This window comes from Schistocerca gregaria, chromosome 8, assembly GCF_023897955.1.
Source record: "Schistocerca gregaria isolate iqSchGreg1 chromosome 8, iqSchGreg1.2, whole genome shotgun sequence".
Classification (NCBI taxonomy): Eukaryota; Metazoa; Arthropoda; class Insecta; order Orthoptera; family Acrididae; genus Schistocerca; species Schistocerca gregaria.
Window position 1 is genome coordinate 255,660,068 of NC_064927.1, and position 25,581 is coordinate 255,685,648.

General features: G+C 43.5%; 1 protein-coding gene across 1 annotated transcript in view; it reads left to right on the forward strand.

Moving 5' to 3' along the window:
* Nucleotides 1-25,581, forward strand: part of LOC126285435 (cubilin-like) — a 780,558-nt gene that overhangs the window by 65,629 nt on the left and 689,348 nt on the right. Inside the window, exons 7-8 of the mRNA XM_049984824.1 lie at nt 8,836-8,939; nt 13,413-13,554. Of these exons, the coding sequence (XP_049840781.1) occupies nt 8,836-8,939; nt 13,413-13,554 (246 nt within the window). The remainder of the gene's footprint in view (nt 1-8,835; nt 8,940-13,412; nt 13,555-25,581) is intronic.

Sequence of the window (25,581 nt, forward strand, 5' to 3'; positions counted from 1 at the left end):
TTGAAACAGCTTAGGGTGGAAATAAGGGAAAGAGGAGTGATTTAAGAGGCCGATGCTGCCAGCAGAGAGAAGAAAGCTTAATATTTAATAGAGTATCGTAGGAAGCTAGAATTAAATTGAAATTTGCTAAAGTGATACTGATAGTAATTTTTGTTATGCACAATTTAAACCGAAGAGATGGTTGACTAATGAACTAAAGGAGAGACAAATAATTGCAATAGAACTATTACAGAATGGAAGAGAATAAACTGAGAAAATGAAAAAAGTATTAGCAGTAACTAAAACTAAGCAATGGCTACAGCTAAAGACACAAAAATAGTAAAAAGTTAATACAGTTACAAAAACAATTAGTTGAAGGTACAAATAATTGAAAAGTTAATAAGTTGCAAAAACAATTAGTTGAAGGTACAAATAATTAAAAAGTTAATACAATTACAAGACTATATCTGAGTATAGGACTGTTAAAATTTGAAAATGGTGTTAAGTTTGACTTTTGGCTCGAGTAGGTTCACTTAATACTATTTAGTTCTGTCATGTTTGTGACTGTCTTCTTTCCAGCTGCAGTCTTAATAATTACTCTGCCATCCTGAGTCCACACATTCTGAAGACCGAAATGGGATATGGCACTGTTTAAAATCTTTAGCCGCTCGTGTGTCAGATCTTCCCTTATTGTAATCCCTGTCCTTGCTAACTTCTTCTTCTGGGTAAAGATCTCAGCCCTTTTTCGGTACGACACAAATTTAATAATTATTGGACGAGGTTTGGTAGCACCTGGTAGTTTTCGTCCCACCCGGTGGCTCCTGTCAATGTCTGCCTTGGTCACTTCGACGCCTAATTTTTCACGCGCAACCTGTATAAGCAGGTTGTCCGTGTCTTCTTCTTTATTTTCTGCTACTCCAAACAGTCGTAGACTATTTCGCCTTTGGTACTGTTCTAGCTCGTCTGTGGCGGCAGATAGTTTCACTTCCAACTCTCGTGCCTTTTTCTTGTATTCAGACACAGACTTTTTTAGTGCTGTAATTTCGGCAGTATTGGCCTCAACAGTTTCACGCATTTTGGCCAATACTGCTGCCGTTACAGTATCTGATATGGTGCCTGCTATCAGATCGAGATTGTTTTTATCGCGAAGCGCAGCGTTTACCTCAGAGCGAGTCTCTCTCAGTTAAATACTTTACTATTTAAAATGACAGTTAATTGGAATCCACTAACGTTGTTTCTCACTATCATTTCAATATAGAAATTATGGTTTTCATAATTAATGGTCTTTCCGTTACTTATTACCGAGCACTAACACAATAGACAAACTGTGGATCCTGGTATACTATTCATATGCATTTCTAATACACAAGAGAGACCAACACTTAGCAAACATGAGTATATAACATTTCATACTGCAGTTTTCCACTCTTACTACATTGAGAGACAAAATTAACATATATGTAAGATACTGACACACCTTCTGTGATTTACTACAGGCAGTAATGAGATCATTTACGAAGCAAAACTTTATAAGCCTCAGTCTTACGAACTCTTAATTTGAAGTTGGCAACAATACATTAATAAGCAGTTTTATTAGGAAAATTACTTTCATTAACTTTTCTTTTTTTATGTTCAAGAGGCATTAGTTAACAAAAACACTGGTCTTTAATGTTCTTTCAGTAGGGACACTCGGAAGTCACTTTAGTTCAAACGGAGAGGAACCTGAGAGGTGTTATGATAAGGAGAAAAATCAAGATAGGTGCATAAACTCAGTTATAAATTACCTTATACACTCCTGGAAATTGAAATAAGAACACCGTGAATTCATTGTCCCAGGAAGGGGAAACTTTATTGACACATTCCTGGGGTCAGATACATCACATGATCACACTGACAGAACCACAGGCACATAGACACAGGCAACAGAGCATGCACAATGTCGGCACTAGTACAGTGTATATCCACCTTTCGCAGCAATGCAGGCTGCTATTCTCCCATGGAGACGATCGTAGAGAAGCTGGATGTAGTCCTGTGGAACGGCTTGCCATGCAATTTCCACCTGGCGCCTCAGTTCGACCAGCGTTCGTGCTGGATGTACAGACCGCGTGAGACGACGCTTCATCCAGTCCCAAACATGCTCAATGGGGGACAGATCCAGAGATCTTGCTGGCCAGGATAGTTGACTTACAGCTTCTAGAGCACGTTGGATGGCACGGGATACATGCGGACGTGCATTGTCCTGTTGGAACAGCAAGTTCCCTTGCCGGTCTAGGAATGGTAGAACGATGGGTTCGATGACGGTTTGGATGTACCGTGCACTATTCAGTGTCCCTCTCGACGATCACCAGAGGTGTACGGCCAGTGAAGGAGATCGCTCCCCACACCATGATGCCGGGTGTTGGCCCTGTGTGCCTCGGTCATATGCAGTCCTGATTGTGGCGCTCACCTGCACGGCGCCAAACACGCATACGACCATCATTGGCACCAAGGCAGAAGCGACTCTCATCGCTGAAGACGACACGCCTCCATTCGTCCCTCCATTCACGCCTGTCGCGACACCACTGGAGGCGGGCTGCACGATGTTGGGGCGTGAGCGGAAGACGGCCTAACGGTGTGCGGGACCGTATCCCAGCTTCATGGAGACGGTTGCGAATGGTCCTCGCCGATACCCCAGGAGCAACAGTGTCCCTAATTTGCTGGGAAGTGGCGGTGCGATCCCCTATGGCACTACGGCACTACGGACTTGGCGTGCATCTGTGCGTCGCTGCGGTCCGGTCCCAGGTCGACGGGCACGTGCACCTTCCGCCGACCACTGGCGACAACATCGATGTACTGTGGAGACCTTTCGCCCCACGTGTTGAGCAATTCGGCGGTACGTCTACCCGGCCTCCCGCATGCCCACTATACGCCCTCGCTCAAAGTCCGTCAACAGCACATACGGTTCACGTCCACGCTGTCGCGGCATGCTACCAGTGTTAAAGACTGCGATGGAGCTCCGTGTGCCACGGCAAACTGGCTGACACTGACGGCGGCGGTGCACAAATGCTGCGCCGCTAGCGCCATTCGACTGGCAACACCGCGGTTCCTGGTGTGTCCGCTGTGCCGTGCGTGTGATCATTGCTTGTACAGCCCTCTCGCAGTGGCCGGAGCAAGTATGGTGGGTCTGACACACCGGTGTCAATGTGTTCTTTTTTCCATTTCCAGGAGTGTATTTGAGCACACTGACACATCCATTAAGCTGATCCTTCACTGTACATTGCTATAGTGCTCCATTACAGTGATTGCGCAATGTGGTGGCGATTGCATGTCGGTAGGTGGAATTGCAGGTAGAATTGCTGGACTCTGTCATTTCTTGGTGGCGATGATAGATACAATTTTCAGAATAGTTCCAGCTATTTATCCATCCATCCGAGACATTGGTAAGTAGCAGAAAAAAACCTCTCTCGGAACCAGCACAGTATGCAACATTTACATGGCAGTGCACAATTTGGTGGCTCGTCCCCGACTGATTCTTGTTCCACCTTTTCTACCTAGGCCAACCACAATTTGCGCGCGCTACACAGTTCCGTTCCCGAGGGGAACTACAACAGCTTTTACATACAAACTAACTAAGAACCCTAAGTGAGGATCAGCAACCATATTCTTTCAATAAAACAGAATATTTGCACATATTGACATTTCTACAAAAAAAATTATTCACACAGAAATTACAATTATATACAGTAAGATTTGTTCCCTCCAAATGGGACAAAGAATTTAAATGACAGATACATTACTTTGCAAAGAACCAAATCATGACGTCAAAGATTGTACAAAGAAAGGAGTATACAATTTTGTGTTATCAATTCAATCAAATACATTTACAGAAGCTCAGTGATATAACATTAAATAAAACACAAGCAAACAACATCAGTGGAGTAATAGAGCTATGGTGTTACAACCGGTCGGTACCGTTGAGTCTTCATGGCCTATTCGGGAGTGGTTTTTTTTTTTTTTTTTTTTTTTTTTTGCAGCCAACATTACAGAACGGTCGTGCGTTTTTTTCTTCAAAACAATTCTCAGCCGTATTCTGCAGGGGCAATGAAGATGCTCCTGCATCTTTTTCAATTGGAAATGTTTGATTACCCACAATACACCCCGTAATTTGCTCCCTCTGAGTTTCATTTCTTCTCACATGAACCGCTGGCAATGAATACAATATTTTGGCACAGACAACGAGCTGTAGGCCAGCGTAGAGAATTGGCGGAAAACTCTGGCGGCTGCCTTCTATAACGAGAGTATTGAAAAGTTGGTACAACGCAACGACAAACGTCTAAGTCGGATCGGCGACTATGGACATAAATGCTGGAAGTTGTAGCTAACTGTTCCAAATAAAACAGTTTGATTTTGGCAGTGATTTCCATTTCGCGACCTATCGTTCCTTACTTTCCGAATAGCCCTCGTAGTTCGTGGCAGGAAACGTATCTGGCCCGCAGTTCACGTCTGTAAGTGTGGTAGCCGCATATGCAGGGGCTCAGCCCGCTATTCAGCACACATTTTTGTGTCGTTAGTTGCCAACTGGGAGACACTGGACATCGATAGCAGTTTTCACTAAGGCCGCTTCCAAAGTATTTTTTGTCGTCAAAGTATCTACCAAATTATAGAAATATTTACCTTTGATCTACTTCTTCCTTGCAGGCTTGTAGGAGCGCGTCCACTAGCTTGACATCACTGAAGTGAACTGTATTGTGGTACACTCGCTTCCTCCAAGACATTAAATCACCTATAATAGAACGCTGTATCTCTACTGGCCATTCGATGAAATACAATGCAACAAAAATTTTTTATCCATACTTCAAACTTCTGGAACTCCTTTAGCTGTGAATCAGTAGAAATACGACTGCCTGAGACTATTATCAATCGGAACGGCAGTTTCAAATAGAAAAGATTCGTGCTCTGCGTAGCCGGCGCCGTTCTGTGATTTTACCGCGTGTAAATGATGGACCTGACATCGATGAGGCGAGTTTTCACCACAGAGGACGCTCTCGGCAGCGCAGAGACTTGCAGCAGAAGCGCATGCGCTCAAGCAAAGCAAGCACAGCGGCTACTCGGCACACCACGCATGCGCCAGCGGGATTTTTTAAAAAATGGACCTCAATGTACTGCGGCTAGTATACAGCTGAAGATGGCCAGACGACTGTCTGCCAAAATATTGTGGCGGCAAGTTGCTGACATCCAGCAGTTTACCAGAAATGTTATGAAAAAATCTATACATCAGGAAAGTCTTTAATTTCATACATTTAAGTGTTAGGAAGCCTTTGTTCGAAGTATTTGCATGTAGCGTAATCTTGTACGGAAGTTAAACGTAGACAATAAATAGTTAAGGCAAGGAGTGAATTGAAGCTTTTCAAACGTGGTACTACGGAAGAACGTTGCAAATTAGATCTATTGATCGAATAATTAACGAAGAGGCACTGAATGAAATTGGCGGAAAATGGTGGCAAATCAGTAAAATAAGGTATCGATTGATAGATATACACAGTATGACCGAATTCCTTTAGGACAGCTTGTAGTAATTCCAAACCGGGATGGTATCTGGCGATGAGTTGCGGCGTTACCGTGCTTTTAGTTTCAGCGACTTCTGTGTAGAAGTTCAAAACTGCAGCAGGCGTCATAGCTGCGAAAGTAACAGCATCAGCGATTTCTGCGTAGAAAGTCAAAACGCTAGCATCACTGCAGCGGGCGTCATAGCTGCGAAAGTAAGAGCACATGTCTGATATTAGTCGGAAAATGGCGGTGGTGCAATGAGGTAACATCAGGTTTTGTTTCAAGCTAGCACATCAACCAGTGAATTCGTCGAATTCGACCCCAATATCGAGAGGCAGGTTTCTGGTCACTCTTCCACGATAACGCCCCCGCCCTCGAGGCGAATATCGTGCGCGAGTGTTAGGGCAACAAACGGTTCGCTGTCCTGGGCCACCCGCCGTATTCGCCAGACCTTACCTCAGCAGACTGGTGGATGTTCTCGAAATAGAAGTTGGAAATAAAAGGACACTATTAAGATGCGTTATAGTACATCCATGAAAATTCTTACACAGTACTAAATGCAACTCCAAAAAAAAAGGACTACAATGACTCTTTCAAAAATCTCTGAAAATTTAACTGTGTGTTGATTCAGGGGGGTCAGTATTTTGAATAAGTGCAGTGATCTTGTGGACGTAATTTATGACTTTTATATTTCATAGAGACAGCTATAACAGAACAGGGACACACTGTATCCTGAGGTACCAAGTAATCGTCACTCTGGTAAAGAAGGAAGTATGGAGGTGGGGGAATTGGAGAGTGAGAGCAAGATTTGAATAAAGTAAAAAGATTCAAATTGATGTAGGTTGCAATAGTTCTGCAAATATGAAGAGGCTTTCATAACACAGACTAGCATGGAAAACTTCATGAAACCAGTCTTTGGAATTAAGATGGCAACAATAACAACATATGCGTCTGGTTGTCGGATTTCAGCTTCCACTACTGTTTCAGGCCTTGTAATCACCCTTCTGCGTGACCGGGTTGTCACGTTGCTCCCTTTTTATTTTTTAGGTTTGTTTAACAGGACAAACCAGACCGTTGTGGACTGAAAACAAGTAATAAATATTCCGCGGCCCGAGTTAGTTGACATAAAAGTAAAAAGCTGTGTTCGCCTGGTCGAACAGTCCACAGGTGGACTGCTCGTCGGTTGTGTCCAATGGGCACAATATTTCGGCGATCAGACATGTCACCACTGTCCTGTGTGCTGAACTCTTGGAAGTGCACTGTCGACTTATACCCCTGTGCTGCCACAAGCCGTCCTGTACGCAGTCTCTGCCCGAGGGCCTTTTCAGCAGCCAAGGAGGGATCGTGTCGATGTATGTGGCCAGTGACGCCCTGACGCACCAGCGACAACGTCACCAACTGGGGCTATGACTATAATCTCAGCAAGGCTTGGGAACCACCACTGGGTCTAATTACGAAGACAGCGTTCTGGTAGCCAGGCGAACGGAAGAGCTACACGCACACTACCGCAACCGGGTCATCCTGCCGCGCATCGCCGGCCATGGACGCCAATGCGATCATCTCCAAGTTTGGTGAAACGCGCTCTCGGATGTGAACGGCGTACAAAACGACTCGCTGGGGAAGGGGATATAAGAACGACCGTGCGCCCCCAGAAGGTCAGCCCGACAGCGCACTTGACGATGGCGACATGACTCAGAGCCGAAATATTGGGCCCGTTGGACACTATGAACCAGCAGTACATTGAACATATGCAGCGTTATATGTTGCTTTGGGGCCATCTCGAGGTAATCGACTTCAAATATCCATTGCATTCGATTCCCTTCACAGCGTTCTCATATAAACATTGAGACAGATCTGTGTACACTGACTATAGCAGTCCATATTGGGTTTAAAACCGATTGTCACTGAAAAACCTGCCTCCAGTTACTGTCGATTAAGATGTTTCTACGGCCATATTTCTTACGACCTTTTACACGTCTGAGATACATTATTACATGTAAAAGCGTTGAACAGTCAGCGTTGATACACCAACAAATAGGGCATTTCATTCACAGTCTGTTTATAGGCAAGTCCAAACCAGGTATCTCTGTCATTCTGTCATGTCTCCTTGCGACCCATCATACTGCATGATTCCAGTCAACCGACTGGGTCACACACACAACTTCACTGTGAAACCTTGTTTCAGCAGGGAGAGTCACCGCATGATATAATATCTACATCATCTTGACTTACTTAATTCCTTTGCTCACTATGGAAGCATAAGGCAGCCGGAAATACTCGACATTCATCTCTGTCTTTGAGCATTTGCCTCTATTCCAAACAGGTCTTGGCAATTCTCCTTGCTTTCCCTACCTCAGTCCTCTTCCACGTACAGTCTTAGACATAAAACCTCGTCACTGGCCGGCCGTCGTTCACTTAATGCAGCCAATAAAATCAGTCGCTCCTCAGAATTCTAAGTCCGCCAATATGCATGATTTGGCAACACTGTAGAATGCGGAAGTGTCTCGAGGAAGTGTTGTCTCCTTGTCGAGCTCTTGCAGTGCTGTGTAAGCTCATGGTTTAGTGGTTGCCAGCACAGTAGCTCACCTTCAATCCCAAGCAGCAAGTTAGGGATACGTTAGAGAGACGTATTATAGGCACGTCCATATTCACCAAAGACCAACTAGCAACTATCAACCGCGCTGGTGGAGGAATGGAATGCACTACCACAAGAACTCCTTACGAATCTTTTGGTCAGCATGGAACAGCGTTACAAAGCGTGCACTGCCGTTCGTGGTGATCGCGGTCACGCACAATATTAACAATCATGTCCCACCTTTTGTAATGTCCTGTGGACTGATGACTTCAGTGTAAGAATTGTTTTTGAGTAGAATGGAAGAGTCATTTCTGTTCGTTACATTTTATACTTCTTTCAGTTACCCTGTGTACTATGCTATAGCAGTCTTTTTTTTATGGTCCAGGTTTCATCGAGCTATGTTACTTGGCAGTGACACATCATGCGAAATTTCCTTTTTGCCCTAAGCTTTGCTAACCACTGTACATATAAGGCTTTATACTACGTGGACTGATCTTTTTCAGAATGCTATCTTTTACGCATGTGACAATTACCGAAGCGTGGTGGTATTACGGTTCAGTATATAGCCAAGCCATGCGTCTGTTTTCTCTTCTTAAACAAATTGTTAATAATAATAGAACGTTGGCTGATTTTTAGGTGTATACTGTACACTATGTAAGAGTACTCAACATTTATTATTCTTAATTTGTCTAATACTATATAAACAATTATTACTTCCAAATTTCTTCAAAAAGCATCCTCATTTTTGATTTCAGGGTACTTTTTGTGATGTTGACGTCAACGAATGTGCAAATTTTGCTGGAACAGACCTGGGATGTCAAAATGGAGCTACCTGCATTAACAAACCAGGCACATATGAGTGAGTATTGAAGGCAACATTAAAGAAAAAGCCACTTCACGAGAAAAACTCAATTTCTTTGAATGAAACACACACATATAGGCTACACTCCAGTATAAGCCGCAAAAATGTTTAATAATCTATCCCTAACGTCATCAAACCACTGTTTCACAGTGCTCTACAAATGAATCTTGCCTGCCATTTGGTTAGCCCACATTAGAACCCGTTGTGGAACTTACACAGGGGAATGCAAATATCGACAAAAATCGACCTCAACGAAGACCTGTTTGGGGTCCAAAGAAATGTAAGAAGTTTGAGGCCTGGAGAAACGTAGGAACACACTAAGGAATACTGACGCTACGACTAATCTTAGAAATAGGTTATAGAAATGCTGTCTGTACTTTGAGAAAGCAGAAAAGAACATCAAGGAGAAATTTAGAAAGAGAATTAAAGTTTAGAGGGGAGAAATAAAAACACTGAGGTCCCTCTCAGATGTGGCAAAGAAATAGGGCGAGGAGTTAAACAAAATGGATAGTGTTTTCAAAAGAGTTTATTAGATGAACGTCAACAAAAGTAAAACAAGGGTAATGGTATGAAGTGGATTTAAATATGTTGATGCTGAGTGAATTAGATTTCGAAATGAGACGCTAAAAGCATCAAAGTAACAGATGATGGCCAAAATAGAGAGGATATAAAGTGCAGATTGTCTATAACACGAAAAGCATTTCTGAAAAAGATAAGTTTTCAATATCTAACACAAATTTAAGTACCGGTTTTAGGAATCTTTCCTGAAGGCGTTTGTCGAAGTGTAGCCTTATAAACGATTTTCCGTCCAATACACAACAAGCAGAATTACTTCTTTTTGCGGATGACACTATTATTGTAGTCAAACCAAGCATATATACAGCAACAGAATAAGTGGTAAACAATGTTCTTAGTAGTGTCATTAACTGGTTTTCTGCGAATAGTCTCACTCTGAATTTTAAGAAGACACAACATACTCTTTTCTGCGCATCTAGAGGTATTACATAATTGATAAGCGTAACACATGTTGAGGAAATAATACACTGACGGAAGAAAATCGCACCATTAAGAAACAGTTGATATAGAGTAATGAAAATTCGGGAATACATTTCTCTAGGTAACATTTGAAATTGATTAACATCGTAAGATCACAGATTAATGTAAACTTGTTCGCCTGCAAATTGCCTGATGTTGCTTTGTACGTACGTCTACGCTGTTGCGTTGGTTCTTGTATTCTATGTCGCTGTTGTAGTGTAGCAGAACCAAATTCATTCTGTTGGTAGTTCATAGACTGCAGTTGTTGTGTATGGCACAGTGGTGTACTCAGACAATTAATACATGGATATGCACCTTTTTTACGGCAATGCCTGAGCAGCAAGACGCACAGGCGTTTAGGGGAATATGGCATTTGTGATGTTCAGATGTGTGTGAATTCCTACGGGACCAAACTGCTGAGGTCTTCGGTCCCTAGACTTACACACTACTTAAACTAACTTACGCTAAGTACAACATACACACCCATGCACGAGGGAGGACTCGAACCTCCGGTGGGAGGGAATGCGCCGTCCGTGACATGGCGCCTTAAACCACTCGGCCACTCCGCACGGCCGGCATTTGTGATGCGACGTGGTTAGGTCGACCTCAGATGGATGGAGTGGGTGTTGAGAACATTCTGGAAATGATACATGAAGATCCTACTATAAGTACTCGCCATATAATTGCCACTCTAGGGATTCCTGAATCAACTGTATGGTGCTTACTTTGGAGGCAACGACTCCACCCATTTCTCCTGCAGGAGGTACAGGAGCTGACATCTGTGGACTACCTAGACATCAGGAATTTCTGTCAGTGATTATTCGAGCGCCTTGCTGATGGTCCATGTTTCTGTCGACGGGTACTGTATACAGAATGAGAGCCTGTTTAGCTGTACGGGTCTCGGGAAGACTCATAACCTTAACATATGAATGAATGAGAATCCTCACATAACTTCAGTATGAGGGTATCAACATCGTTTTGCAGTGAATATTTAGTACGGTATAGTGGACAGTCAATTACGCGGACCGCATGTTATTACACAGCACCTGACTGACAGAGTGCATCGACAGTTTTTGCGACATGAACTGGGTCTGCTTCGTGTCTCACTCGCTACACGAACCAACTTATTTTTTATGCACGACGGTGCCTCTGCACATTTCAGTTGCGAGGCAAGATAGCATCTCACTGTTGCTTATCCCGATAAGTGGACCAGCTGCTTGGCCCACTGCATCTCCAGATCTTAACCCCCTGGATGAGTACCTTCGAGGCCATGTCAAGGAGCTCGTCTATGGTGTTGCAAATGAGAGTGTAGCTCAACTACAGCAGTGAATTCAAATAGCTGTGTAACTATACAGAATAAGATGAACAGATCCTGCAAAATTCCAAGAGCGCTAAGACGTCGAGCACGTCACTGTCTTCATCTAGACGGACATCATTTCCAGCATGTTTTACGGTATATGTGCAGTACGTAGGTGTGATAAATCTCGGGTCCCTACGCCTGTTTGCTTTCAGAGAAGAATTAATTGTGCGTCGTTTTTGTTGCACTTGTGATCCCTACTCGACTGCATAAATCTGAAATAAAACAATTCCAGACAAAATTTTATATATCATTTTACTCTTATTTTGAGGCATACATTACACCCATGAAGTGTGTACAGCTACGTTTGAATTATCCTGTATATAACAGATAATAATAAGAAACAAAAGAATTTATAAATGTTCAACATGTTGCCATATTTACAAGTCAGTTTGCAATGTGAATGGAACTTGAAACTAACTAACTACAGCAGCGCAATGTGGAGAATAAGCAATTCAGACAAAGCATTACTAGATGCTTTTGAAATGTCGTGCTACAGAAGAATGTTGCAGATTAGATGGTAGACGGAACGACGAATGAGGAGGTACTGAATGAAAGTGCGGAGAAAAGAATTTTGTGGTACAACCAGGGCCAGTTTAAGGTTTAAGGCCGAAATGACACAAGCTGCCACTTGGGAAGCAAACTGAGAGGGGCACTCAAGCACAAGATTTTTATAGAGATTGTTTCAGAATTAGCTCGGAAAACTGGCATGGGAGAAGGTTTATGATGGAGAGGGTAGGAGGTTGTGTGTGTGTCTTGGGGGGGGGGGGGGGGAGGTAAGGGAGGGCGGCAGGCGCCAAATGATAAGTCGTTTGTGTGCAAAAATGTTCTCGAACTGGCCCTGGTTACAACTTGGCTGAACGAATTAAGCGGTTGATAGAACACATCACATCCAGAGACATCAAGTAAACCTCAGTCTATTGATGGAGGGAAGTGCGGGGAGTAAAAATTGCAGAGAAAGATCTAAGCATGGATGCAGTAGGCAAGGTGAAATGGATGTAGGTCGCAGTAGTTATTCAGATATGAACAGGCTTGCACATGGTAGTTTAGCGTGGAGAGCTACATGAAACCAATCTTCGAAGCAAAGACTATATAGGCTGGCTGATGACACATTCACTATGAATAGGACCGGGTTTCAACCCTCCGTCCGCCATTGCAGATTTAAGTTTTCTGTGCTGTCAAATCGCTTGAAGCAAATGTCTGAATAGATGCTCTGAAACGGCTACAGCCGATTCCTTCCTCTAATCCGAGCTTACGCTACACCACAATGTTCCTTTTCCACTCAAAAGCTGGTTCGAATACCACAGAAGCCTGATTGCCATGATCCTAATTGTGAATTTCTCGTTCAGTTTCTCAAATAAGAATTGTTAAACGTTTAAGCCTTTGTTGTGATAGGTTGAATTAAAGTTCAAATTGTAGAGAACAAATTCATTGGAAGACAATGGCTTATCTCATACTGTACAAACATGTTGCCCTCGTGGCAACAGGCAGCAGAATCACTGCTCCTACCTTTCAGAGCCCCTTTCTCGCAACACTTGCCTGAAGTCAAATCTGCAAGCTACATAGGGTTTGTTCACTACACAAATACAATGGCAAATATATTTCTGACAACCTGAACAAATATTTATAACAATTAAGTGGAGGCTGTGACTCGTGTTGTCACAGTATCCCCAACACTTTTGTTACGAAAAATGTGAGAATCGAAAATTTTAAAACAGATATCTATTACCCATCAGATAAGTAACAATGAAATGAAAAAAATTGAATTACTCTCGTAGGTGTAGGTAGTAGGTAATTATTATAAAGCAGTAGCATTAGTATGCTCGCTGAGTAACAAATACAGTTTTTCAGTAGTTTTGAGTTTTCTCTTGTAAAAAAATGTGCTTCCTCCAGACCTCCCCACTCCATGAAACTAAAGTAATCCTTCAAACTCCTTTCCTCGAACTGATCCCAAGCACGCACTTGAACTGCAGCTTCGTTTCTGTACAAGTTGCACCCTGGATTTATGATGACACAAATTTTTGCCGAATGTGTTAGGTACTCCGTACGCAAGCAGCAGTGACGGTTGCTTGTTGCAGGTGCCACTGCGCACAGGGCTTTTTCGGCCTGCACTGCACCCAGAGGAGTAACGACTGCGGGGCGGCGTCTGCGTCCGAGCTGTGCGGGCATGGCCATTGCCAGTCCCGAGTGGGTGGCGGCTACGACTGCCTCTGCCACCAGGTAAGGCGCCGCCTGAACCTCTGCACTCAAAAATGTCCGGACACTTACTAGTGACCATTAACATGGGGTGCGGCCCCTGTTCGCCCTTATGACGACTTGAAGTCTGCTGTAGACACTTTCAGTGAGGTGTCTGAATGACTGTCGACGAATGGCAGCCCACTGTTCCTCAAGATCCAGAACCAGAGAAGTGAATTCTGTTGGGCGTTGTCGCCTGGAGTGCGGTCGACGTACTAACTCGCCCCAAAAGGTGTTCCGTTGGGTTTATGCCGGGACTCTGGGCAGCCCTATCCATTTCAAGCATGTTGTTATCCACAAACCACTGCCTCAGAGCTGCCACTTTATGACAGGGTGCATTGTCATGCTGACGCAATTACTCGTCGTCTCTAAACTGCTATAAAATTTGTTCATATTCCTCGCCATTTAGTATTTTTTTCAGCGCGATGAGACCACACTGCAGCCACAGAAAATATTGCCATACCGTAACCACGTTCTGATAACTTCGCTGTTGGCACTACACGTGACGACACCTAACCTCCTCGAGGCGTTCGCCAAACCAGAACACCTCCATCGGATTGCGGCAGGGTATAACGTGATTTATCACTTCAAAACACTCGTTTCCAGTCATCAGTTGTCCAGTGGCGTCGGTCTTTAAACATCCTCAAGCATCGCTTAGTGTTGAATACAGAAATGTGTGGAGTTTGAGAAGCTGTTCGACTATTGTACCTCATTCTTTTTAGCTGGTAGCACTTTGGAACTTTTGAGTGGTTCCTTCCGCTGATTTCATGCGATTTTTTACAACCAACCTCCGCAATGTTTCACGGCCCTTACCCGTCAATAGAAGTCCACCTGGACGTAGCTGTGGTTGTTTCTTCATGTTTCCACTTTGCAGTCGCATCCCCAAAAGTCGACCTTGGAAGGGTTGAAATGTCCCTCATGGATTTCTTAGTCAGGTGACATCCTAACTGACTCCTTATGCTGTTATTACTGTTTCTCTGCTGACAACGCTATACTCACCACTTTCTTATATCCTGGCACGTCCGCCTGCGTGACGTCTAGCGGTCAGCTCCGCATTAAACTCGAGTGTCGGGATACTTTCGACCCTGGAGCTATTGACGGTTTACCCATACACCACAAGCCGATCCAGTTTATGCTCACTCGGACGCCGTAGCACTGATGAACTGACGAGTCGCTACTCAGCAATATCTTCTGACGTTTTATTAAACTTATTATTTTACTTCCATTTAATATGTGAAAAGAACTTTATTTCACTAATTTAACCACTAACATGTGCTGAACACCATGGTCTTCAGACCACATTCTGAGCAACATTAACTTAAGGTGCTGAAACTTCTCGTCACAGTTAACTCTCATGAGCTCCACTTACATAGTAAGGAAAAGCCATAAAATCGAAATAAAATCATGAACCGGAACTAAGGCCGGTTGGGGAAATTTTTTTCACAGAAGTGACATGCCATTTAGCGACTCCCTGCCGCCCTTCCTCAGACGTTAGTTATCTTTCCTTGGGCTTGGATAAGAGCTTTAAAAATAAGTTCTACATAGACATTCCACTGTAACAGAAATATCAAAAGAAGAAACAGTTAATTTTTATTTAAGGTAATTCCTGAGATCTTAAAAAACCTTCAAAGGAAGCAAAAAAACTCGACCTGTTTCACTGACCATCCTTCAAAAAAAAATTGCTGTCTGGAAAGACCGAAAATATAAAATTTCTTTTTTTAATTCAGTGATTGGCTTCTTAGTTCCATAATATACAAATGATTTAACTTTCACTGTAAAAACTGGGACAGGTCTAATTTTATACTCAGACATTACATGTAAGACACTTTTCAGCCTCGTAAGCTGTATGTGAGATCTGAAGAAACTCGGCAATAAATTGTAACATGTAATGTGTTGAAACAGTATTGTATTACTTGTGAAAGGCACCTGGATTTTATGGACCTTACATGAGCTTGAGCCATAATGACAGTACGATACAGTATGACATCCTCTTTAAATAAGAATTATATTATGCCAACAAAAAGCAATTGCAGTAATCTCATGTACCGAAAACTAACAAAACAATATCTACCAATAGATTTTGGAGACGAACGAAGCAGGTGGTTAATGGCATTGGAAAACCCCAATTAACAAGAGAACAGCAAGCTTCAGCGCAGAAAAGGATAAGGCCAGAACAATACATTGTTCCCTTTAACGTAAATACGGCCGGCATCAAGGGTAAGTGGCTGGACGGCTTTAACAGGGCTAGGCGGCGGCAAGGCAAAAAAATAAAATTCAGCCGGCCGCTGTGGGAGAGCGGCTCTAGGCACTTCAGTCTGGAACCATGCAGCTGCTATGGTTGCGGTTCGAATCCTGCCTCCGGCATGGATGTGTGTGACATCCTTAGGTTAGAGTTTGGAAGGTAGGAGACGAGATACTGGCAGAAGTGAAGCTGTGGGTACCAGTCGTGAGTCGTTCTTCGGTAGCTCAGATCGTAGAGCACTTGCCCGCGAAAGGCAAAGGTCCCGAGTTCGAGTGTCAGTCGGGCACACAGTTTTAATCTGCCAGGGTGTTTCATCCTTAGGTTAGTTAGGTTTAAGTAGTTCTAAGTGTAGGGGACTGATGACCTCAGATGTTAAGTCCCATAGTGCTTAGAGCCATTTGAACCATTCTTTTAAATAAAATTCACCTCCAACAAGACTGGGCGACATAGATGCGACATGGTGGGGAGAGCCCCATTATATAAAAGCATTTTGACAACTAAAATTCTTAGAATCTCTCTCGTCTCGTGCCAGACCGCACAAGTGTGTGGAAAAAAGTGAGGGTGTTGAGAGCTTTGCTTCTGCGAAGTGTGGACGATATGCTTCACGTATCGTGGTGACAGATAGCAAAGAGGTAGTTAATTATTACTGCGGGAACTTTTGAGGGCCGGCCGTGGTAGCCGAGAGGTTCTGGCGCTGCAGTCCGGAACCGCGGGACTGCTACGGTCACAGGTTCGAATCCTGCCTCGGGCATGGGTGTGTGTGATGTCCTTAGGTTAGTTAGGTTTGAGTAGTTCTAAGTTCTAGGGGACTTATGACCTAAGATGTTGAGTCCCATAGTACTCAGAGCCATTTTGAACTTTTGAGGGTAAATAAATTGTGCACGTCGCTCCAACCCTTAGCGAGTACAGCAGCCACTATTTTGACTAGAGAAAAATTAACTTTCTGCGGAATGCAGGAAAGTTGAGACTGAGTGAATTCAGTCAACTCCAGAGTAGGGAATTAGCATTTCAGATCCAGCACAGAGAAACGCCGCTGCAGATCCTGCTTGGTAAAGTACCATCGCACTTTAGGCCGCAGTAAATGTTGAGTCGAGATTTTGCTCATCCTAACTCGCATACACTTTGACTATTGAATATGAAAAGCTAGGATACTAACTTATCCTCACATTCAATACATGAGAGTTTTTCATTAGTTTAACAAGTAACTCAGTGCAATGACCAGCTACGCAATCGTAGATGTAAGTTAGCTGATGAAGATTTTTAATCATTCTTGCCTGTGATAAAAATTTCATATGTAGATATAACGAATTTACTAATCGCCAATTGAATATGTCCAAGAGTTAAATATTTTGTTGGAACTAATTGAACATGATTGTTGTGCATCACTTGACCCCTGAACGCACAGTGATAAATTATATGTAGGATGAAAAAGGGAGTAGCTGTTTTGTATTTCTAGAATAGATCCCAAACTTTCACTTTTATTAATTCATGCAGTCTAGATATGTGATAGCAGCATTTCTAATTATTTTTGTTACAATCCACACCTAATATCGGCTGCCTTACAGGGCCAGGTTCATATTTATATAGAATGTCTGCTTAACACACTGGGCTTGAGAAGACAGTTCAGATGTTTTGTCCATTTGTGCGACTCACACTTATTATTGTAGGCATTGGTTGGAATTTTATTCCAGCTAGAGTTTATATTTCTATGCCTCTAGGGAGAGTTAACTGGGTTGAGCTGTGAGTGGTTCTTGCTCCTTGCTGAAATAATTTTTTATCTAATTTAAACAAGTTCTGAATATTTACTTTTTCATAAAAATAGCATGTATTAGAAATTGAAAAGACAATTACAATTAATGGTTATAGCATGGACAAACAAGTTAGCTTTGTAGCTATTCAACAAGAAGAATTTACTCACAATGCGAAGCTACTCATGTAGCAGTATGAAATTTCACTAAAGTGAAAACACACGAAGTATCTCAGTGGTGCTTCTTATTAATAATTGGATTAAAAATACACACATATTAAAAGTTGCTCACAAACCCATTATGAAATGAACAAATTGTAGTTCAAATCTTTAAGAGATTTTTCATAATAAAAATTCAATCCAAATATGCATCATGTGCAATGTGCCAATTAAATAAGGAGTGAGTTGATTGCGTAGAACATAATGAAAAATCAAATGATATCAAATACAGTGGCCAAAAGAATATACATATGAAAAACTTAGGGAATCGAGAGATGACAGATATGAAGCACAGTTTGAAAGCCAGTACAGATCTTATAATGTGTGCTTAACAGGTTGAATTCGCCCATTACACACAGCAGCACACACCACTTCAGACCTTCGCTACAAGAGAACAGTCCAGTCTAGTAACACACTCACACAGGTAATCCCGCTGTCTCTAGGTCCTGCTTCCGTAAAAAGACAGCCCTGAAGCAAACTGCATCCCATCTCGCCATATCGCATGTCTACGGCTAACCCCCTGTTCATTGTTGTTGCCGTCCACCTTGGCAGTCACAGCGTGCGGTTAAATCCAAAGGTCGCTTCCACCGCTGAGCTCTGGCCCTAGTACATACTCGCTTGCCGTCCTAAGCCACACTCCTACTGTGGGTTGTTCTGCAAAAGGTTCGCTCGGCTGCACCAGTGTCGCGACGCAGCACTGCCATCGAGCTACTGAACCGTGAAGGCCGCGCAGTGGCTCGGGTTCTTACGTGTGGCAGCTGCGTGATGTCTTGTGACAGCAAAATTTCAGGTCCTTTACTAATTAGGATCATATCTGATGTCAAAGTCAGCGACCAATTATAACCACACATTCGAAATTATCTTTATGATATGCTGTGTACACAAATTTTTCACTTTGGCACCTCTTTTGCCCCTTTGAACGTGGCGCATCAAGCGGCCTTAAATTGGCGCTCTACACAACCTGCTTCGGGCGTAAGTGTGCTCTTTCTCTTGATTTCATCAAATGGGAAAAGAAAGGCAGCGACAGATACATATTTCTACTGTGGCTCGAATTACCGGCAAGCAGAAATGACAATTGCCCACTGTTGTAGGCGTTGACTTCTGCAGACTGTCTCGAAATTGATTATAAATTATTACAGTGCACATTAAAGAGTAAAATCGATCATATTACAAAATCACAAAGCTTACACCGCAAGACAGAACAAAATTTTACGACACATTTTGTACTTCCTTATAACATAATAAAATGTTACTACCCATTGGTTGGCTAAGCCTAATATACAGGGTGATTTTGTCCACCTTGCAAAAACTCAAGGGAATGATCGATGAACAAAAAAGCTCTAATGAACTTATATCCAGAAATGCATGGTTTTCATGGAAGAGACCATTTATTCAATCAGACACTGTTACAAAGACTGCAGTCTAATAAGCGCTGTACCATGCAGCCACAGTAAGAGTATGTGTTGAAAATGGTTTACGTGTGCACCGTAGCATGTTGTGTCTCACACGTTCACATGGGCCAGGCTACATCCGAACAGTGTCAACGGCAGTATGAATACGCTGCTCCCATCTGGAATGGGCTCTGTGTACACGATGCTTTTGAGATGGCCCCATAACAAGAAATCGCAAAGGTTGGTGAATGAGTAGGCCATACAGCTGGATCCCTCGTCTGAGCCATTGGCCAGAGAAGACACGATTGAGATGCTTCCGGATGTTAATGGCGAAGTGAGGTAGAGCATTATCATGTGGCAGCCACATAACTCTTCGAATCACCAATGGTACTGCTTCCAGCAGAGGAGGCACAGTCATCCTCAAGAACGCCGATAGTGGAAGGAAGACTGGTCCCAAAATACAGTCACCAATTATCCCGGTCCACACATTCTGGCTGCATCGATGCTGATGATTCGTTGCCACCATACCATCGGTATTCTGCATACTATTCCACAGATGACCGTTATGAAAGCTGAAGTTACCACTCTGCGTAAAGACGCCCTCATCCGTGAATAGGATGGGTCATACAAATCTAGGACTCGTGGTTGCCTGGTGAAGAAACCAGCGACAAAACTGCTCCCGATAGTCCGTCGCTAGTAAGCCCTGCACACGCTGTAAGCGACAACGTTAGTAACAACTGTCGTGGAGAATGTTCCAAAGGATCGTCTGGCTTATCCTGTAAGTGCCTGGTACTGACATGACGGTCGCCTTCCACAGTGTTAACACATTTCGGGTACGTCCTCCATGATTTCCTGCTTCTTGAAACGTCCCTGTATCGGAAAAATGATGAAACACCGTTGCAAACATTGAGTGTTGTCAGGGGTATAGGTGTCCTGACAATCTTAATGCCTGCCGGGCATTTGTCTTTCCGTAAGAAAATACCGTGTCGGCAAGCTTTCGATTCGAATACTCAACCATTGTGTAAAACTCTGTATCAGAGCCACTATAAGGTGAGTCAACAAGAAAAGTGAATCGGACACATTACCAGTTACTATGGTAGGAGATGGCTCTAGGGCATGACATATGAGGAGGAAACCATGCATACAGTAACTGTGGAATATTCCTGCTTCAGCCCCAATAGTTTCATGAAGTTCGCATAGGTGGTGGCACCATACGTGGTCTTCAAAATGGCGTCAGTATCGGAGGTGCATTACAAGCAGAGAGCTGTCGTTCAGTTTCTTTCGAGGGAAAACCAGAGCATCGATGATATTCATAAGTACTTACAGAATATCTACGGAGATCTATCACTGAAGAAAAGCAATGTGAGTTGTTTGGCGAGCGTCTGTCTTCACCGCAAAAGATCGCGCAAACATCTCCAATCTTCTTCGTGCCGGCCAGCGGCACACAGCTGTTACTCCTGCAATGTAGGAACGTGTGGACACTCTCAATCGAGGTGATAGACGGATCACAATCAAACACTTCGCTTCCCGACTGGATATCTCTGTTGCTAGTGCTGACACTTTCATCCATCTGTTGGGTTACTCGAAAGTGTGTGCCCACTGGATTCCTCGCCGCCTATCAGAAGACCATAAATAGCTACGGAGGATTATCTGTGCGGAATTGCTTGCGCGATACGGGGCTGAAATTTTTTGTCGAACATCGCCACGGACGATGAAACACGGATTCATCACTTCGAACTGGAAACAAAACTGTAGTCCATGGAGTGATGCCACACCAACGGTCCTCTGAAGAAGACGTTTAAAGCCTCGCCGTCACTTGATAAAGTCATGGCGATCATCTTTTGGGACTCTGAACGGGTTATTCTGTTTGATGTCCTTGCTCATGGTGCAACTATCAAATCGGGAATGTATTGTGCTGTTCTCAGAAAAGTGAAGAAACGACTTCAACTTGTTCGTCGCCACAAAAATGCAAACGAACGTCTCCTTCTCCCTGACAATGCAAGGCCTCATCCAAGTCTGCGCATCCGACAAGAGCTCAGAAATTTCATTGGACTGTTCTTCCTCATTCTCCCTATTGCCTGGATCTCGCACCTTCCGGGGCTTACAGCTTTCCGCCCAATGAAACATGCACTCTACAAGAAGCAGCATGTGGATGATGGTGAGCTTAATGATGCTGCAAGACATTGGCTCCGACGTCGACCATTACAGTGGTATCATGCGGGCATATAGGTGCTCCCAGAAACTTGGCGTAATGCCCTCACATTGAAAGAAGATTATGTTGAAAAGTAGAGTTTTGTAGCCAAAGGGGTGGGAATTAATATGGGGTATTGGAATCCTGAATAAAACCAACTTGCTTTCAGAAAAAAATATGCTGTACTACTTACTGAGCGCGCCTCGTATATTATAACTAACCTAACTGTTAGTCATGTCTTGATAAGAGCTAAAAGTTTGGCAAATTGTTTAAACGTTCAGAAATTTAAAATTTTGTACTTCACGAACCGAAAAAAGTAATGTCCTATGACTATAATATCAATGAGTCACAACTGGAATCGATCAGCTCATACAAATAATAGCGTCTAAAAATTTATAGGTATACAAAATGCAACGATAACATAGCCTCAGTCACAGGTAAAGCAGGTAGCAGGTTTTGGTTCATTAGCAGAAATGCACTCAGTCAGCAAAGGAGATTGTTGACGTAACACTCATGTGAGACGTCCTGGACTACTGGCCAAATATGTGGGACCCACATCAAGGAGGACTAACGTTGAACGGACACAAAGAAGGGCAGCACAATTGAGAACAGGCTATTTCGGTCTAAAGGAGAGTGTCATGAAGATGGCGAAAGAAGTGAACTGGCAAATGCCTGAAGATATATGCAAACTATCCCAAGAGTAATGTATATATATTCCTGTAACTTCCGAAATAAACTCAAGTTTACTACGACAATTTTTTATTTCTGATGCTTTAAAAACTGTAAAACTATGGGAAAGTCAACGTAAACAGCGTTATTAATTTCAATTCAAAGCTGCTAATAGTTGATTATCCCCGTAAAAACTGTACACTGCAGTGCGGGGATCCCGACAGCACAGGACACATACACTGAAACGCCAAAGAAACTGGTATATGCATGCGTATTCAAATACAGAGATATGTAAAGAGGCAGAACACGGCGCTGCGGTCAGCAACGCCTATATAAGACAACAAGTGTTTGGCGCAGTTGTTAGATTGGTTACTGCTGCTACAACGGCAGGTTATCAAGATTTTAAGTGCGTGGTGTTGTAATCGGCGCACGAGCGATGGAACGCAGCATCTCGGAGGTAGCGATGAAGTGGGGATTATCCCGTACGACCGTTTCACTAGTGTACCGTGAATATCAGGAATCCGACAAAACATCAAATCTAAGACATTGCTGCGGCCAGAAAAAGATCCTGCAAAGAACGGGACCATCGATGACTTAAGAGAATCGTTCAACGTGACAGAAATGCAACCCTTCCTCAACTTGCTGCAGATTTCAATGGTGGTCCATCAACAAGTGTCAGCATGTGAACCATTCAACGAAATATCAACGATATGGGCTTTCGGAGACAAACGCCCACTCGTGTACCCTTGATAATTGCACAATACAAAGCTTTACGTCTCGCTTGGGCCCGTCAACACCGTCATTAAACTGTTGATTACTGCAAACATGTTGCCTGGTCGGACGAGTCTCGTTTCAAACTGTATCGACCAGATGGACGTGTACGGGTATGGAGACAAACTCAGGAATCTATGGACTCTGGATGTCAGCAGAGGACTGTTAAAGCTGGTGGAGGCTCTGTAATGGTGTAGGGCACGTGCAGTTGGAGTGATTTGGGACCCCTGATATGTCTAGATACGACTGTCATAGATGACAGGTACGTAAGTATCCTGTCTGATCACTGGCATCCATTCATGTCCATTCTGCATTTCAACAGACTTGGGCAATTACAGCAGACCAATGCGACACCCCACACGACCATAACTGCTACAGAGTGGCTCCAGGAACACTCTACTGAGTTTAGACGTTTCCGCTGGCCACCAAACACCCCAGACATGAACATTACTGAGCATATCTGGGATGCCTTGCAACGTACTCTTCAGAAGACATCTCTGCACTGTCAAGGACCCCGCACTGCACTGCTCGGTAGCAAGTGATACATAAACCATTTCTTGGCAGAGTTGGTACGTGGTATGGGCACTACACTGTCAGAGGCTCTGCCCACTATCATGTGCCATGTACACCATCTCTGAGCATATGTGGCACATTGTATGGTCCCACACTGTCAAGAACCTTGCACTGCTCTGCCCTGTAGCACGAGCAACGCACACTGCTTCTGGGCATATGGTAAGAGCCTTGCGCTGGCAAGGGCCCTACTTGCCACTGCTCTGTGGCATGTTCCATGTACACCTCCTCGGAGTGAATGTGGCACGTGATATGGTCACCACAATGTACAGCCCAATAGGATGTGGTATCCAAACGGCTTCTGACCATATGTGGCACCACGTGGTGTGGACCCCACACTGTCTGGACTCTGTACTGCACAACAGTTCCCTGGGGAAAACTTCCTTGTCATCAGTTCTGCATTACAAATCACAAAATTGCATACGATTATGTGATACGATTGTACAGTTTATTAAAGCACTGAAAATAACAGGTTATTGTCGTAAGATTGGGGCATTTACTAACCTTTTAAGGATACATTCTATTTCATTAAATCACAATTTATATGTTAGACAATGCTACAGGTTTTTTAACCATTATTGTGTTGAAGATTAATTTCTGTACATTGTTAAGAAAACTGGACGAAAACTCGCTTGGCCAGTCGGCTGCTGCAGTGCATCAACCAGCTATGCTTGCGATGATATGACATGTCGATCGAGGTGCGAAAGTGTCTAAAGATGAAGCCACAATTGCGTTGAAATCAGTAGCAAGTGAGGTTTAAACATTAAACAAGAATGAGCGGAGAAAATTTTGTAACAGAATACCGTTTTTTCTTCACAAAAGATTTGACACCTGACGCTTCCGATTTCTAGCACTACGGGAGCGATAGGATTTGCTTGTTGATATTCCTCGCAGTTCAGTGCTACAGTAGCAACAAGCTCCCGATTATCCGTCATAATCCGCAGGTGATACTTCACGGATAACTTTTTAACTGATAATTGCCATTTCCTGTACTTACTCAACATGCTACATCGGGAATCTGACAGCCCACGGCAATACTTAGGTGTTATCCACCATAAAGTGACAACTTGTTTACAAAGTTACATTAAAAACATCGTATTGCGTATGACTTGCTTTCATTTACCTTCGGGAAATAATCATGCAGTTGTTTCTTTATCTGTTTCTCATCCACGTTTTACATTTTCTGGAGAGTGAAAGCCTCGCTATAAACAGATACATTTAGTCCTGCTTTTTTAAGTAACAGATCGACACATTTCATCGTCTCGATGTGGCGATAACAGGTTCTTCAATCGCCTCCTCTTCGTTCTCTTCTTCTGTCGAATTCACTTCGCTAACTACAGGATGGTTATAAGTAAACTTAAGGTACTTAAGAAGGCCTCGATGAAACGTGTGATCGTAGAAAGCATTTGTAGAGACATTCGGGAGAGACATGACGTATACACCACAAAAAGAACCGCATTTTAATTTCCACATAAAAGGGTAACAACTGCGAACCATGTTTTCGTTTCATGTTACCAGCGTTGCTCAGTGTGACGAACGGCTGCAACCGCACTAGAGAATTGCGTAACTGTTCAAATGGTTCAAATGGCTCTGAGCACTATGGGACTTAACATCGATGGTCATCAGTCCCCTAGAACTTAAAACTACTTAAACCTAACTAACCTAAGGACATCACACAACACCCAGCCATCACGAGGCAGGGAAAATCCCTGACCCCGCCGGGAATCGAACCCGGGCGTGGGAAGCGAGAACGCTACCGCGCGACCACGAGATGCGGGATGCATAGCTGTTCGCAGCACATTTCAATCGGTGGACCAGGGAATGTTAATCTAGCGTGACACGGCTCATGCACTGGTTAACGGTTGAAACGTCCGAGGGTCTCAGCAGTGTCAACGGCATCTTCCTGTTGCCCATTGCGCTGTGAACTGTGGGAATTAACGTCCCGCGGAAAGGGGTGGTTTCGTCTGAAATGTTTTCCTTTGCCACCCTGTGGTTTCGACGCTGGGTGTCGCGGTTCTGACGTCCCCGTGCCGCGGGTGACTTCGCAGGTCGCCACGTTTTTGCACCATTACGGAGTAAGCTTTTAGGCACGTTCGAGACAGTTTTCAAACTTACACGCCGCAATGGGAAACAATTACGGGGTTTCAAAAAGGTGCTCCTTTAATTTTGTTGCACAGCGTATAACTAATGTGTTCCGTGCTTCGTCACTGGA